The sequence below is a fragment of the Hippocampus guttulatus genome, chromosome 2, assembly GCF_054856545.1.
Source record: "Hippocampus guttulatus isolate MCC_2025c chromosome 2, RoL_Hgut_1.0, whole genome shotgun sequence".
Classification (NCBI taxonomy): domain Eukaryota; kingdom Metazoa; phylum Chordata; class Actinopteri; order Syngnathiformes; family Syngnathidae; genus Hippocampus; species Hippocampus guttulatus.
The window spans coordinates 21,803,806-21,818,061 of record NC_141262.1 but is presented as its reverse complement, the minus strand read 5'-3'; the positions used below and the strand labels follow the sequence as shown (position 1 = coordinate 21,818,061).

The following is a 14,256-nucleotide window of genomic DNA, read 5'->3' as shown; positions in this document are numbered from 1 at the left end:
GACAAGACGCCATGGATGAGCAGCAGCAGCATCAGCTTGTTGGCCTGGCTGCCGTTACGGTCGCTGCCGTTCTGGAGCAAGGTGAGGCAGGCAGCCATTTTGGAGGAGGGGGCAGGGGTGCTGTCATTCCAATTTGGACATGTTTTGTAATTGTCATTTTTGTAACTATTTTGTTAAATTGTGTTTGCGGTTTTCGTTTGAATGAGAGTTTGGCCATTGTTGTATATGTATGTTATATATGTTGGTGTGTAAAAAAAAAAGTTTGTTTTTTTATGGTTATTCGTGACTAATCGTGTTTTGGTGTGCAGCTTGTGTCAGTGTAATTGTTTAATTTGTGTCTGAGTCCATATTGTGTATATGTGTGCGCAGCGTACTTCTCCTTGCAGGTGATAAGCGCCCGGAGGAAGTTTCGCGTGTCGCCCCCGTGTACGAGTGGACCTCCCCAATTTGAGAGAGTCTTCAGGGCCCAGTAAGTGCATGACGTCACATGATGAACCACCTTTGCCTCCTCCTCAATTCTGATGAACTCGCAGGGCGAATTGCTCAGAATATTTCCCTCTCTTCATCGCCATCCTGTGGACGTCCGGAGTCTTCTTCAGCCAAGGTGACGTCACAGCAGCAATCAAAGGGGCGTGTAGTTTGCGGTGACGTACGTCATGAATCGCTTGTGCGTGTCCCCCAGGTGCGTCTTGCGTGTGCGGCGCGGCCTACGTGATGGCGCGTCTGTGTTACTTTCAAGGTTACGCAGAGTCGCCGCAGCAACGGTCAGTTGGCATACCTCACATACCGTGACATTATTTATGAAACGCTATTAGTATAGTGGGGCCTTGAGATACGTGTGACCTGACTATTTTCGAACCACTCCCCCCCCCCTTTGGCTTTTAGATATGAGCACCTCGCGGTGGCAGTGAGCTCACCTCACGTGACAATCAGGGTAATTCGTAACCCCCCACCACCCTTGAAAGGCTTTAAGTTTTTGTTCACTGCCACCTTAAGTTTATTCTGAAATTAAAACAAACTAAGTGGCAGTTTGTGTAATACAAGCCCCCCCCCCCACACGCGCACACTTAACCTACACTTGTCACGTTGCGTGGTGGACCCCAAAAAGCAGGCAGGAGCAGGGTGTATTTGAAGAATTGTATTTAAAACAAAGAAAACTAAATCCCAAACAAACAAAGTCCAAAGTATCAAACAAAACCCATGACTAAAGCTAAAACATAACAATGAACTAAACATAACAGAAACTAAGAGCAAACAGCAACACATATGACAGTAGCAAGAAGCAACAGCAACACACATGACAGTAGCAAGAAGCAACAGCAACACACATGACAGTAGCAAGAAGCAACAGCAACACACATGACAGTAGCAAGAAGCAACAATGACCCGGCACTGAGTGTTCGGGCTAGAAGTCCTTTTAAAGCCCTAATTAGTTATGACCAACAGGTGTGCAGCTTCCGGGGGAGCCCTACAGTGCCACCTGTTGGTCCCTAAACCGAATCATGACAACACTAGCAGAATGCTAACAGAGGGAATCTCTATGAATACACGGGCTAATAATATGCCCCTTTAACACCAACAGTGCAAGCAACACATACAGACAGACAATAATGGCACTACAGTACCAGTAATATATTTATCCTCTGTAAAGAGTCCCAAATAGGGGTTGAAGAGTTGAGAGAATCTGAGATGTCTCCATGTATTTTTGTCTGATCAACTGCCCACATTTGGCCAAGACACTGTGAGCAAAACTATGACAAATTTCAATTTTTGGGGGGTAATTCTATTTTATAATCACTGTATGTTTTTACTGTTGTCATTACAAATAACATGACTTTTTTTTCCCCCTGGAACAACTGAAACTCATGTTTATTCATCTCAAAGAAGTGGGAAGATGTTTTGAGTTACGAGCGTGGTCACAGAAAAAATTCAAGTCGTACTGTATGTCAGGGCGCCCCCGCACCTTGTATGACTTTACAGTGGTGACGTCATGACGTTGTTTGCCATTTGTCAGTTTGCGCGCGCTCTACGTGAGCGCGGGCTTCCTCTGGCTGCTCATCGGCTTCTCCTGCGTCGGCATTTTGCTGTCCTTCTGGCGACTTGCCGGCCGACTCCAACTTCTCAACTCGGCCGCCTGAGCTGTCGGCCATCGCCCCAACTTCAGCGACTAATAAAAATGCAATCTGTCCAAATTTTGGAGACTTTGTTTTTAATTGCATAGAGTACGGTGGCCGACAGAGGAAATGCGCTGCAAACAGCCGAACGCTGCTAACACAGGAATGCTGCAAATCAAAATGTTGATACAAACACACAAGTTGGCTAAAACCCACAAAACAAAATTCCTGCAGGTAAGACATGCTGCAAACGCTACAAACACAGGAAAGGAATACTGCAATCGCAGCAACAAAGTGGAAGCAAACGTACAAACTACAAAACAAATGCAAAAAAAAGCCTCAAAACGCTGCGGAATTTCAAAACACAACTGAAAAACCACTGCAAGAAAACAATGGTTCACGCCGCTAAACACAAGTTTGTCAGGCCACTCGGGGACACCACAGGCACAGTCCTGTGAGACCAGATCATGTAAGACCTGAGCGGGATTGCCTTAATAATCGGTATTGTAATTGGCCATCTAGAGGAGAAACTAAAAGGTACGTTTAACTCCGTCAATTAAAAAAAAACATGGACGTTATCTTTTACAGGATGATAATGCGGCATCATCGAACCGTGTTTGTTTTTAAAAGCTTGTACAATATCTAATCAACGCAAAACAAACAGGAAGTAAAATTAGACAAAAGACGGTGGTGTCATTGTTTTGGTGCAAATAATGACAGTTTGGCGCGGTAATGAAATGTACGCAATGTGGGTGGAGCCACCTTGAAACGAGGACGTTCCTTGACAAATCTTGGCGTGTGCACTTTCCTCCAGAGAAATTGACTCCCCCCTCTCCCTCCCGGTTACATGAAAGTATTCGATAATGTCAACGCCAAACAAACTTTCTTTTGTGAGCGTGAATAAACAACTTTTTTTTCAAGCATTTTGATGCACTTGTGACCTTCGGTGGCTTAACAGGCGACCGCTGCGCTGCATTGCAATTGTATCAAATGAAGAAGAAGCCCAACAAAGACGACTTGGGTTTTTTGTTTTGTTTTTTTATTCTCGTAATGTTCACCACATGTGCACTTTTAGTTGTGATCAATATTGACGAGGTGTCTCTCCCGCGTGTGGCAACTCCCGTGTGGAATTTATTACGCGTGTCTATTTGGAGCAGCAGTTGTTGTTCTGGGAAACGCGACTAAGTTTCCGTCCACGGATGACAGCTGCTTGCTTGCTTTCGCGGCCAACCGCTGACGTCCAGTTAATCACAATCACATTTTTATTTGGAGAGGTGCGTCTTCAAGATATGTAGTAACGAATAGCCTCCACTAGGGGCGCTCTTCACATTTGAGTCATCTTGTTTTTTGATTGATTGATTTATTTACTCTTTGTTACTTTAGGTCAGGCAATTCCGAGTCAAAGGAGACAAAATATAAGCAAACAAAAATTAGACATCAACAACAAAACCCCGGGCCTCCAGAGTTCCTTTTATGTTTCTTTCACAAACATCACTCAAGCTGTCTTTTTCGTTAATGTCACTAGAGGGAGCCACGGGATTTTGTTCCAGTACACCAGAGGGTTCTGTTATCTGAAGTGTCATGGATATGGCAGGCGTTTTGCATTCACACATTAGCAGACGGCAACATTGATTGCATGGTTTTTGAGCTATGTATGAAGTTGCAAAAGTGTCAGAACATGTCTTTGCCATTATCACACGTGTAATAAGACAATTTGGTCCTTGGTTTGATGAGTACTTTGGATTATCAATTGTGTTAAATTTGAAGGGCAACGCATCTACATCGTGCAACTGAGAGGACTTTAATGAAGCTGTCTATATCAATCCATCTAAAACCTACGAACCCCTCAACTTACATATTTAACGTAATTCACTTTGTCTTTTGCATAATGCAACAACAATGTATTTCAGTGGGCCACCGTCATTTGAAAAAGTGAAATAGGATTACTTTAGTACAAATGCCTTACATTTCTAAATCAATAACATTTTGGATAACGACCCCAAGAATTGTTGAGCTCTTTTAAATTGTGGAAAGGTGAACTTCAGTCCACTTTCGTGTCTAATTGCTAAATTTACATTAATGATAGTGTTGCTTCTGATTGACTAAACACAAGCCAGTCAATTTACATTCATAAGTGTTGCTTCCAATTGAATAACCACATGCCAGTAGTAGTTGTTTGGGTTATGTTTTGCGGTTAGTACGGTAATTTTGAAGCGCAGACAACAAACCCTCCTGCGCATGTCCCGGCCTCGGCCACTGATGCCTTCAATGACACTATGAAATTTTTAACTCTCCCTTCTTTGAGTTACGCTATGATCTGCTTTTAACTCAATCACAATACAATATATAAAGTGGAGTCAGTCTTCAGATTTTGTATTTTCAAAGTTAAACTCGAACACATTCACGTTGGGCTTCTCGAAGTCTCTATCTTCAAAACACCAACAAAGTCTAGAGAACGCACAAAAGGAACACAGGTAAGCAAGTTTTGTCTTAATAGAATGTAATGTTTGCAATGTTGTGTTTTCTTTAACAGTGTTTCCAATGCGGAGAGTCAACACGCCGTAGGGAAGCCGAAGTTCTCCCCACGCTGCGTCTTTGAACGCATCACACGTCAAGCCGGGCGGCGGGGCGTTCAGTAACTTTGCTGAAGCTCGGCCAAATTTTTCGGCTTTTTCACGGCGGAGGACGACGGAACAACGAGTCCCCGAAAAGACGCCGTCGAGGCCGAGCGACGAGAAGGGCGACACGAGGCGAGGCGGCTTCAGCAGGCATGGGCTGCAGCCACAGCAAGGTGAGCCCCGCTGACCACCGAGTATCGAGGCCCCCGGGCGGCGTGCTCCGCAGCCGCCCAAACTTCCATCAAAGCCAAAAGTCGAACCTTTTCCTGGTAACTTGCACGAGGCGACGAGAACGTTCGGCAAAGTACGACACGTTTGAGAGCACAAACGCGGCCCAAGTTGTACTTTGTTGAGCGCACATCTGTTTTCAATCTGGTCTACATTCTCCGTGCAAACTCATGAACTAACACAATGATGTCATCACGCGCAACGCTTTGATTTAAACGGCTCCCGTACATGTTTACGCTCATTTGGAACGAAACGAGGTTCTTGATGATCTGCAACAAAACTGAGTCATTTGAGATTTAAAAAAGATTAGATCGTTTTTGCTTTAAATAAATGAAGCAAGATCCTCCAGCCAACATGTCTAAACAAACATTTTTTGATTGAGCTCGGAAGTTTAAAATGACGTCATTGTCACGTGTCCAATCAGTGACTTTCAAAACTAAAACATGAACGGGGTCACATAGTTGACCACCGACTTTTTAATGGTGTGCATGTTGTCGTCAAAGGACAAAGGCAGCCAAATGTTGTGACTGTAATTCATATCTTTGTTACTGTAAGCGTTAAGGGACCCAAAAATATATAATGTATATACAGTATATTATAGTGATGTACGGCATGAGAAATTTCAACCGATAATTTAGAATATATATGTAGCCGGGGTCCTTGGAAAGACTGGACTGAACACAAAATAATTTTTATGTGGGTTTTATTCCAAAATCCCATGTTGGTGTATTGTAATCCGGCTTTCAATATCACCCTCAATACGTCCTAATTTTGGGTTGTCAGACCGATAAAAGTGACATATTTTTTCCAATATCGGGCTGATCAATATCTCCCCGATAAATATCATGCACTAATATTATTTTATTGTACTTTATATTTTATTGGTCATCAGATTTTTTTTTCTTACATTTATCAGCATTGGCCTAAAAATAAACCATATTGATTGAACACTGTTCAAGACACCTGGATGGAAACTTATGGATATGACCCCCTCGCTCCAAAGTCTCCTTAATACATTAGACGTGAATATGCCAACAGGTCCCCTGCAGACCACATCGCAAAACCGTTGATGACTTCCTGTCATACGCGTCGACTCCCGACTTGTCTGTTTCCTGTTTCTTACTCTGTGCGGCGCGAGAGCTTCTTACGTAAGTGTCAGAGCTGCGTACGTAAATCTTTCGCCTAGAATAGAAAGTGGCGCGTGGTCAGCACTAAAATGTTTTTATCTTTTTAATTGGTTTAGTTGCTTTAATTGGTTTAGTAGCGCAGACGTGCTCAGGCTGTCTAATGTGACCGGATTGACATGCTAGCATAACAACTAGCAATTAGCATGGTCCCATGATGCTTGTGTGGCCTTTAAATAAAATGTCTGTCCACATCCGCTCCCCCTCCAAAAAAATCTGATGTCAGTGTTTTTCCACCGAGCTTATAGAACAAAAAACACATTTGACACTTTAAACAATATTAATAATAGTCTCAACTCAAATGTATTTGCAGAACACCTTAAAACAGCTACCGTTGTATACAAAGTGCTGTAATGGAGCAAAAATAATTCATACAACAATAAAACAATAAATTAACAAGAAAGACAGTAGAAAGTACAAAACTAGTAAAACTCCAAAGAAGAAATCTATCTCCAAAGAATAAAAATTAGTTTTAAGACGAAATTTAAAGCTGGCCGGGGGGTTGCTGAATGTTCAGTGGGAGGTAAATGATTTCAAAAAGAAAAAAAAAAGTCATTTGCTACTTGCCAAGTGGAACTGAAACAGGCACCTGATTTCATTCCGCGCTCCGACATTTTCATCGGACTTCCTGACCAAAGCGCCAACTGATGGCAAACGTCTTTTGCTCGATATTTTGGTGACTGTGCTAACATGTTGCCCGGTGTCTTCGTTCTTGGTGTTTCAGAAGAAAACTAAGAAAGATGACAAAGACAACAGCCGACAAGATGGAGGTCAGTTTATTATTATTTTTTTTTTGTGGTGGTAGGTGTTTGTCAGTCAGTCAGTCAGTGTGTGTGTGTGTGTGGAGGGGGGGGGCAAAGGAGTTTGTGTGGGTGTGTGTTCATGTCTTTGTGTATGAATGTTTGTTTGCACTATTGTGTTTATGTCTGCATATTGTCGGCCACATAGCGTAACGGCCTTTGTCATTTTTCAATATTTTTGGAAAACAATTAGTAGAACACACTCGTATTTTTATTGGGTCTTTTTCCTTTCGCTTACTTCTTCACCCATCTGGTGGGAGTTTTGTGGCCGACGATATGTTTGTGCTTTTTAATGTGCTGCTGTGTTTGTGTGCGCGCGTGCTAGTAGAGGAGATGATAAAATCTTTGTGGTTGCCGCCATGTGACTTGCTGGTCTCTCTCAGCTAAGCGTGCGCATTCTGAGCGACGCAGTGGCGGCGTGGCTAATGCTAACGCGGCAGCGGCGTTGGAGAAGCACCTGGAGCGCTTGGAGTGGCAGCTGAGGATCCTGAAGGAAGTTCTCTCGGCCAATGGCGGCGCAGAGAGGGCGGAGCTTCTCAAGGAGCACGCCGACGAGGAAGTCTGCACGCTGGTGCTCGCCCTACTCGACAAGGTGGGCTCGGCTCGACGCGCGTCCTGCGCAGGCAAACGCGCTCGGTGGCTAACGTGGCGCGGGGGTGTGTACTTGTCTGTTTGCGAAGGCCAAGACGGAGACGTGCGCTCAGCTCAGCGCCGTTCATCAACAACAACGGCAGCAAACTGTGCAACAACACCAACAACACTTGCACGGTAGTTACCCCCCTATGTTATGTGTGTTATGTTTGCGTGAGGCTTCTGAAGGCGCGTGTGACTGTGAGCACGTGTCTTCAAATGTTAATGTCAAACTGGAAATAACATTTGGTTTTAATTTGGATTTGTTGTTTTGAATTCAACTGACATTTTGTTTTTGAATAATTCTGGTCGTTAATTTTGTGATTTCCGGGACGATTGAGCGCAGCCAGAGTATAAGACACATGCACTGAATTTCAAAAAGAACACGATGTTGTACACATTTATTAAGACGCAGAGGAAAAAAGCACCCCCCCACCCTACTTGTGTATGATACGGTCCCCTGATTTGCTGGTTGCCTTTATCCATAGCTCGTAAAAAGTCATCAATTCGCCACTTTGTTGTTTACGCCACAGGGTTGAAAGCGTGGAGGAAAAAAACACAAGTAGTCAGGAAATTACGGCCGCTAGCTTGAGTAGAATTTGATTGTCGCGCTTTTAATGTAAGTGACTCATTCCAACAATTCTTTGTGGTGCTTTGAAGCTTTGTATTGGGAGGATTTGTGTGCATGTCTCTCACAGCCATGTTGTCTTCTACAGAGGTTGAGCGAGCTCACGAGGAGGTCAAAGTTCAGTTGACGGAGAAATTTCAGATCAGTGAGAACCTGTTGAAGGTAACCGCGGCAACCATTTGGTACGCGTGTGTACCACGCTTATTGTCATCAGCCTGCTTTTGTGTGTGTTTTTGCACACGTGTGTGTTCGTGTGTGCGTGTAGGTGGAGGTGAGCCATTTGAAGGCAGAGCTTGAGCGTTATAACGAGCTAAAGAAGCGTGTCCAAGAGTCCACATTCAAGAAAGATCTTCTCAGGAACATTCAGGTAAGCGCCTGTCTCCGTGGCAACCACCGGCCACTTCCGCCTCAACACCGTTTACGCAATGTGTCAGGCGCACGGCAGTCCAGGTGCATTCTGGGAGTCGGAGCAGGAGTCTTTACTGTTCGTGATCGAGATGAAGAGCGAACGCCTCAGGGAACAAAATAGGAAGTTGCAAGACATGGAGCAACTGGTAAGGCTGAGCTTCGGCACGCGACTTCGCGACGCTGTCGTATGTCTGACGTACTCGTTCGTACCATGTCGTAGTGGTGTGTGGACGATCGACGTATATAGTGCGTCATCTAGCGGTAGTTTGCTGATGTAGTTGCTGCGTCAGTTGAGTTGAGATCAGCAAATCAGGGGAGCACTTTCCCAAGTTTTTAAGGTGATGTCAGCCAAGGTGATTTGGTCATCGTGTTTCAGGTGGAAGAGAAGCTGTGTGCCGAGGACCACTTGGTGCAAACGTTGCAGCAGAACGAAGACTTGCGAGTTCGTCTGGACAAAAGTCAAACCGTCCTGCAGTAAGTCGTCCGCGGGTTGCTGATCGATACATGCCCCGACATTGGCTGGTGACCAATCAGGGTGTACCCACCTCGCGCTCATAAGTAAGCTAAGATGAACTGCGGCTCACACGAAGGCCGCCCATCACCGGGCTCAGGGAACGACCGGCCGAGTGCTTCCACTTCCAACAAGCTAAGCACCTTTGGGCTGCCTTGACTTATGAGTTTAAGTCAACTCTAGACTGGACCAGTGTCCAACCCCTCTCGAGAGGACTGGTACCAGAACCCAAGCTGTGCGCGGAGGCGAGCCTGACGATATCTAGTTGGAACGTCTCTTCCTCACGCACAACCTCGGACTCCTTCCCGGCCAGAGAGGCGACGTTCCGTGTCCCTGAGCTAGTTTCTGTAGCCGGGGATCAGACCCCAGCTCACAGGGCACCTGACCTCTTTGGCCCCTCCCTCAGGTGGTGAGCTCATAAAAAGAGGGGCCCACGTTGCCCTTTCAGGCAGTACCCGGCTGGGCCTTACGGGTCCACGCCTGGCTACCAGGCACTCGTAAATGAGCCCCGCCTCCAGACCTGGCTCCAGAGGGGGGCGTCCGGTGACCTGGATCCGGGAAAGGAAAAGCAAGGTCCAAATTCTTCACTCATCATGATAGGCCTATGAGCCATGCATTGTCTCTTTCAAAACCCAGCTTGCAAACATCTCAAATCTTAACTTTTTTTTTTCTTCCAACAAAAAAAAAATCATTGTATATTTTTAAAAATGAAGATGAACCCTTTCAAGGACAGCGAGCGGTTCCTACAGTGGACAGCTTATGTGATCAGGTTACAGGGTGCATGAAAGGGTAACTCATTCAGTGCCAGCCAATTCTGGACCAAGTCTGAAAAGACGTTTATAAATGTCTTTGGGACTGAATGAGTTCATAGAAGGACCAATTTTGTTGATGTGACCAACGTCTCTTCTACTTGCACAAATCAAATTGAAGTTGAAATGAAAATACTCAAATCAGGAAGCCAAAATGGCGTTGGCTGGCCCAAGCTCAACGTTTACTTGCAAGTCACGTGTTTTCTTTCTAGAAAGTTTGAACCGTGGAACCCCTTGCATACACCCGCAGATTCACATAACTTAGGGCTTTATTTTTTTCTTTATTGTTCCTTAATTAAAAACACTCGATCCCCGCTATTTGCAGGGGATTGGGACCAGCCCAGCCCGCCAATAGCGAAAATCTGCATATAATTGACCCCTCTTGAATTGGATTGGGAAAAACAATCCAAATAAGCATCTGCTAAGTGTTGTTTTTTGCGGTTCAGGCACACGTGTCGCGAGCGCGAGGAGGCGCGCGCGTCGTTGGAGCGTCAGCGTTTGTTCAACGAGACGTTGACGCGGGAGAAAGAGCAGCTGCTCTTCAAACTCGATCACAGAGACGCGTGCCCCACCCTCAACATGGCTGCGGCCGCCGTCGCGCCCTCCTGATCGGCCCCCAGCGGACGTTGGCCACACTTACAACACCAAGTCCCATGACACATTTTTCTTTTTGTTCCCTGGACAATGTTGAAAGGTTTGATTTCACAAGTGCAACAGGTGAAATCTTTTTTTTAAAATTATTTTCACAGGACACAACAAACAATTCTAAACTTCAGGACTCCCTGATGCTGAGTCATGTGGCCATGATGTCACTCACAGCTTGCAGAAATGCGAGCATGTTAGCATGTAGCTTTTTTTTTTAAAATATAATTAAATGGTGAGGTTTGAGTTTACTGACACAACTGATGTTGGCATCTTCAGTGTTCGAATGCTCCATGTTGAGGTGGCATGTTAGCATGGAGCTCCTACTAGCTCAGAACCAGTTTGTCATGTTCATGTGTCCTTATGTGCAAATGCTACTTGTTGACATGTCACGTTAACATGTTACCATGTACCTTTTTCTAGTTAAGAACAACTTTTTCGCGTTGCCCTGTCCTCATGTTACAGTGCTACATGTTGATGTTACACCTCAACATGCATGTGGCTTCCTCCAGTTAAGTGATTGTTACATTAGCATGTCCTTATGTCAGAATGTTCCTTCTAGTTAATATTTGTCGTGTTAGTGAATTCACATAGGAAAATACCAAATGTCAATATCACATTTCCGTACATGCGCACAAAATGAAGAGCAAATTTGTAGTGTTGGTGTGTCCTTTTGATCAAAGGCTGCATATTGATGTCATGCTAGTATGTAGCTTGTTAGCTTAGAAGAAGTTTGTTGTGGTTAGCGTATTCACTCATTAAAATGCTAAATGTCGACATCACATTTTAGCATGAAGCTTCTTCTGGAACGAGTTTGTGGTGTTAACGTTTCTTGTCCAAACGTTAAATGTTGGCGTGTCGTATTTGCATATTAGCATGTAGTTTTTGGAGTTAAGAATGAGTTTTTAGTGTTGGCGTGTGACATTAGCATATTAAGCAATGAGCATGCAGCTTCAGTCGAAGCTGCTTGTTTGATTCTACTGTTTTTTGTTTTAAAGAACTTCCTGTAAATGTTTTTTTGAAACATTTTTCAGGTGGTTTGTTTGCCAAAGATGCATTTTTGTTGTGAAAATAAGAATTGTCACGCACTTGCACTTTTTTTTTACAAGTTTCTTTTTAAAAACTTTCTGTGGACTGAACTGTCATCTTGGAGTTTTATCTTCATGTTGTGAGCTTTCGATCACGTTTTTGTTGCCATGACTCAATAAAACAAGAGAACACAATATAAACAATAATCATGCCTCCCCACCTCTCCAAAAATGGTATTGTCTGACAAATTGTTTTCGAAGAAGTTGTAGATTTTTGACAGTTGTATATTTTCTTTAACTCTTTCGTATTTCAAGATATATGGTCATTTTTAAAGCCCATCATTCAAGAATGTCTTTATTTTGTGTAAATTATATTTTTGAAAAAGTACATTTCCAAAAGAATCAAAACTCTCTTGATTAACATCCATCCGTTATCCAAGCCGCTTATCCTCACGAGGGTTGCGGGTGTGCTGGAGCCTATCCCAGCTCTCTTCGGGCAGTAGGCGGGGAACACCCTGAACTGGTTTATGTTTTGTTTTGTTTAATTGTATATTATTCCCACTACGATGTATTTAATGTTCATGTTTTTATTTGATGTGACTGACAGTTCGGCCACTGGGGGGTGGCAGAGAGCTGTCGGAGACGTTCCCGCCTTCACACACGAACACTCTTGATTGATGCATTTACGCACACACTGGCAGAAAGTCCACATCCTGTTGTTGACTAATGAGAGGGCGTGGCCCTGTCCTTGGCACCGCCTTTAATGAGAAAAACGGTTTTGGCCTGGGGCACAAAATGCTAATGGCTAATGTCTCGAATGAGGACGAAGTGGTTCACACGGGGTTCCGTTGAGGTGGGACACGGAGAGAGATGGCGGACAGGTGGCAAATGTTGTTGGTACTTTAGTACAAGTTGAGATACTTGCGTGATACTGAGTCAAAGAAGTACCAATAAACTTTACTGCTGATTATGTCTGATATTCGTTTTGACTGGAACAAGGACAGCCCCCCCCCCCCCCCCCAAAAAAAACATAGGAAACACTGGTGGTTTTTGTAGCAATGTTAGTGGTGTCCTCTGGGACTCAACCTCGGTCTTGTCTGTTTTTTCCAAATGATTCATCCTTGATAAGTATCCTAAGCGATTCAAACTGTTTTTTCCTTCTTGTGTTCTCAGTTTGAAGAATGATTCACTGATATCACTCAAAACCATTCGAACAAAAATAACACTTGGCAAACCTTTTTTTTGGGGGGGGGGGCAAACATATTTCAGAGACTTCTGTGTAATTCTAGGATGCTGACTCAAACATGACATTCGATTCTTTGAATCGGCGCGAGTTTTTGAGATCATAGATTTTTTTAACAGTTAATACACAGAAGCGATAAGATTAGGGTCTTTGACTATATCGCATCCAACATGACAGAATACCCTTTGGATATGCTTGAAAGGACAGATACCGTCTCAGCAAAAAGAATGCCAATGTCAACATTTCCGTGTTTTCAGCAATTAAAACAAGTGGAAGATCTGAAAAACTACAGCCAATTCGGAAAAACGCAGTGCCATTTTCGAATTCCGCGACATCATCCATCCATTTTCTTTACCGCTTTAAACAGTTGAAACTTTTTGGGCACCCAAATGTATGTTGAACATGATTGTTCGTGGCTGTTTTAAACAGGGAAATCATCATTGATTTCCCTGTTTAATCATTGTAATGACATTATGATTCATATTGCAAAATGTCTATTGTCCGTAGTCGTTACATTCGTTATTAACGAATTTCGTCCTAAAATTCAGGGAGGATACAACTTGTTTTAATGCAGACGTGTGTGTATGTAATGCACGTGTGCGTGCGAGTGTTAAGTGTTTACGCATATAGGCTACTTGTACAAACATGAGTGAAAACAATAAATGATGACTTACGAATTTTATTTCACACATTTTTGCTCTTGACAATTAGCAAAACTACCAAAATATATCTGAAATGCTTTGAAAGTTTGTGAAGCATCAATCAATTAATTATTCAAATCACCATCACCCCCTCCCTCATACATTCCCTTGTTTCACCGTCTTCATTGTTTATGTCTTGTGACCTGTTGTAACTGTCATATGCTTGTGCAGGAGTTTTTTGCCTCACTCAAATTATCCTGAAAATTAGGGTAGTTCGAGCGTGGTTTTTTTTCTCCCCCTCTCCCTCCCTTGTTTCTTTCTGACTTTCGGGTTGAGTGAACGCTGGCGCGTTTTGGCTGCCGCTGCTCAACCCGTATTGTTTTGTGTTTTTTGTTATTGTAAAGTGTCCTTGGATGTCTTGAAAGGCGCTTATAAATAAAATCTATTATTATTATTATTATTAACAATGTGACGTAAGTTTAATTGGATTAGTTGCGCTTTTACTGACAATCATACATACAGTATGATTTTAAGATAAAACAAAAACTTTAAATCAATGTATTTTGTTTTATATTTGTCAATGTTGACAATAAAGTTGTACTTGATACTTGATGTAGATTATGTAAAAAAATATCGATGAACCCTAAATGTTTAGTTGTATATTCATTTAAAATTCGATGTGGACAGGACGTGTGTGTGTGTTTGTGTGTGTGTGTGTGTGTGTGTTTGATTTGTATGTTTTTGAAGGTTTAGTACTTTTAGCCTCATGTAA

The 14,256-nt window shown here is 43.3% G+C and overlaps 2 protein-coding genes across 2 annotated transcripts; both read left to right on the top strand.

The window, feature by feature from the left end:
* The first annotated feature begins 11 nt into the window (after positions 1-11).
* LOC147208906 (leukotriene C4 synthase-like) lies at positions 12-2,138 on the top strand. The gene is made up of 5 exons (XM_086131733.1): positions 12-81; positions 370-469; positions 534-604; positions 683-764; positions 2,015-2,138. Exons 1-5 carry the CDS (start codon positions 12-14, stop codon positions 2,136-2,138), a joined length of 447 nt encoding a protein of 148 aa, XP_085987859.1.
* Positions 2,139-4,582: 2,444 nt separating this feature from the next.
* Positions 4,583-11,351, top strand: ccdc69 (coiled-coil domain containing 69). The gene is made up of 9 exons (XM_086101743.1): positions 4,583-4,905; positions 6,869-6,914; positions 7,328-7,536; positions 7,625-7,712; positions 8,291-8,364; positions 8,468-8,569; positions 8,637-8,756; positions 8,987-9,084; positions 10,377-11,351. Exons 1-9 carry the CDS (start codon positions 4,885-4,887, stop codon positions 10,537-10,539), a joined length of 921 nt encoding a protein of 306 aa, XP_085957869.1. The 5' UTR covers positions 4,583-4,884; the 3' UTR covers positions 10,540-11,351.
* The last annotated feature ends 2,905 nt before the right edge of the window (positions 11,352-14,256 follow it).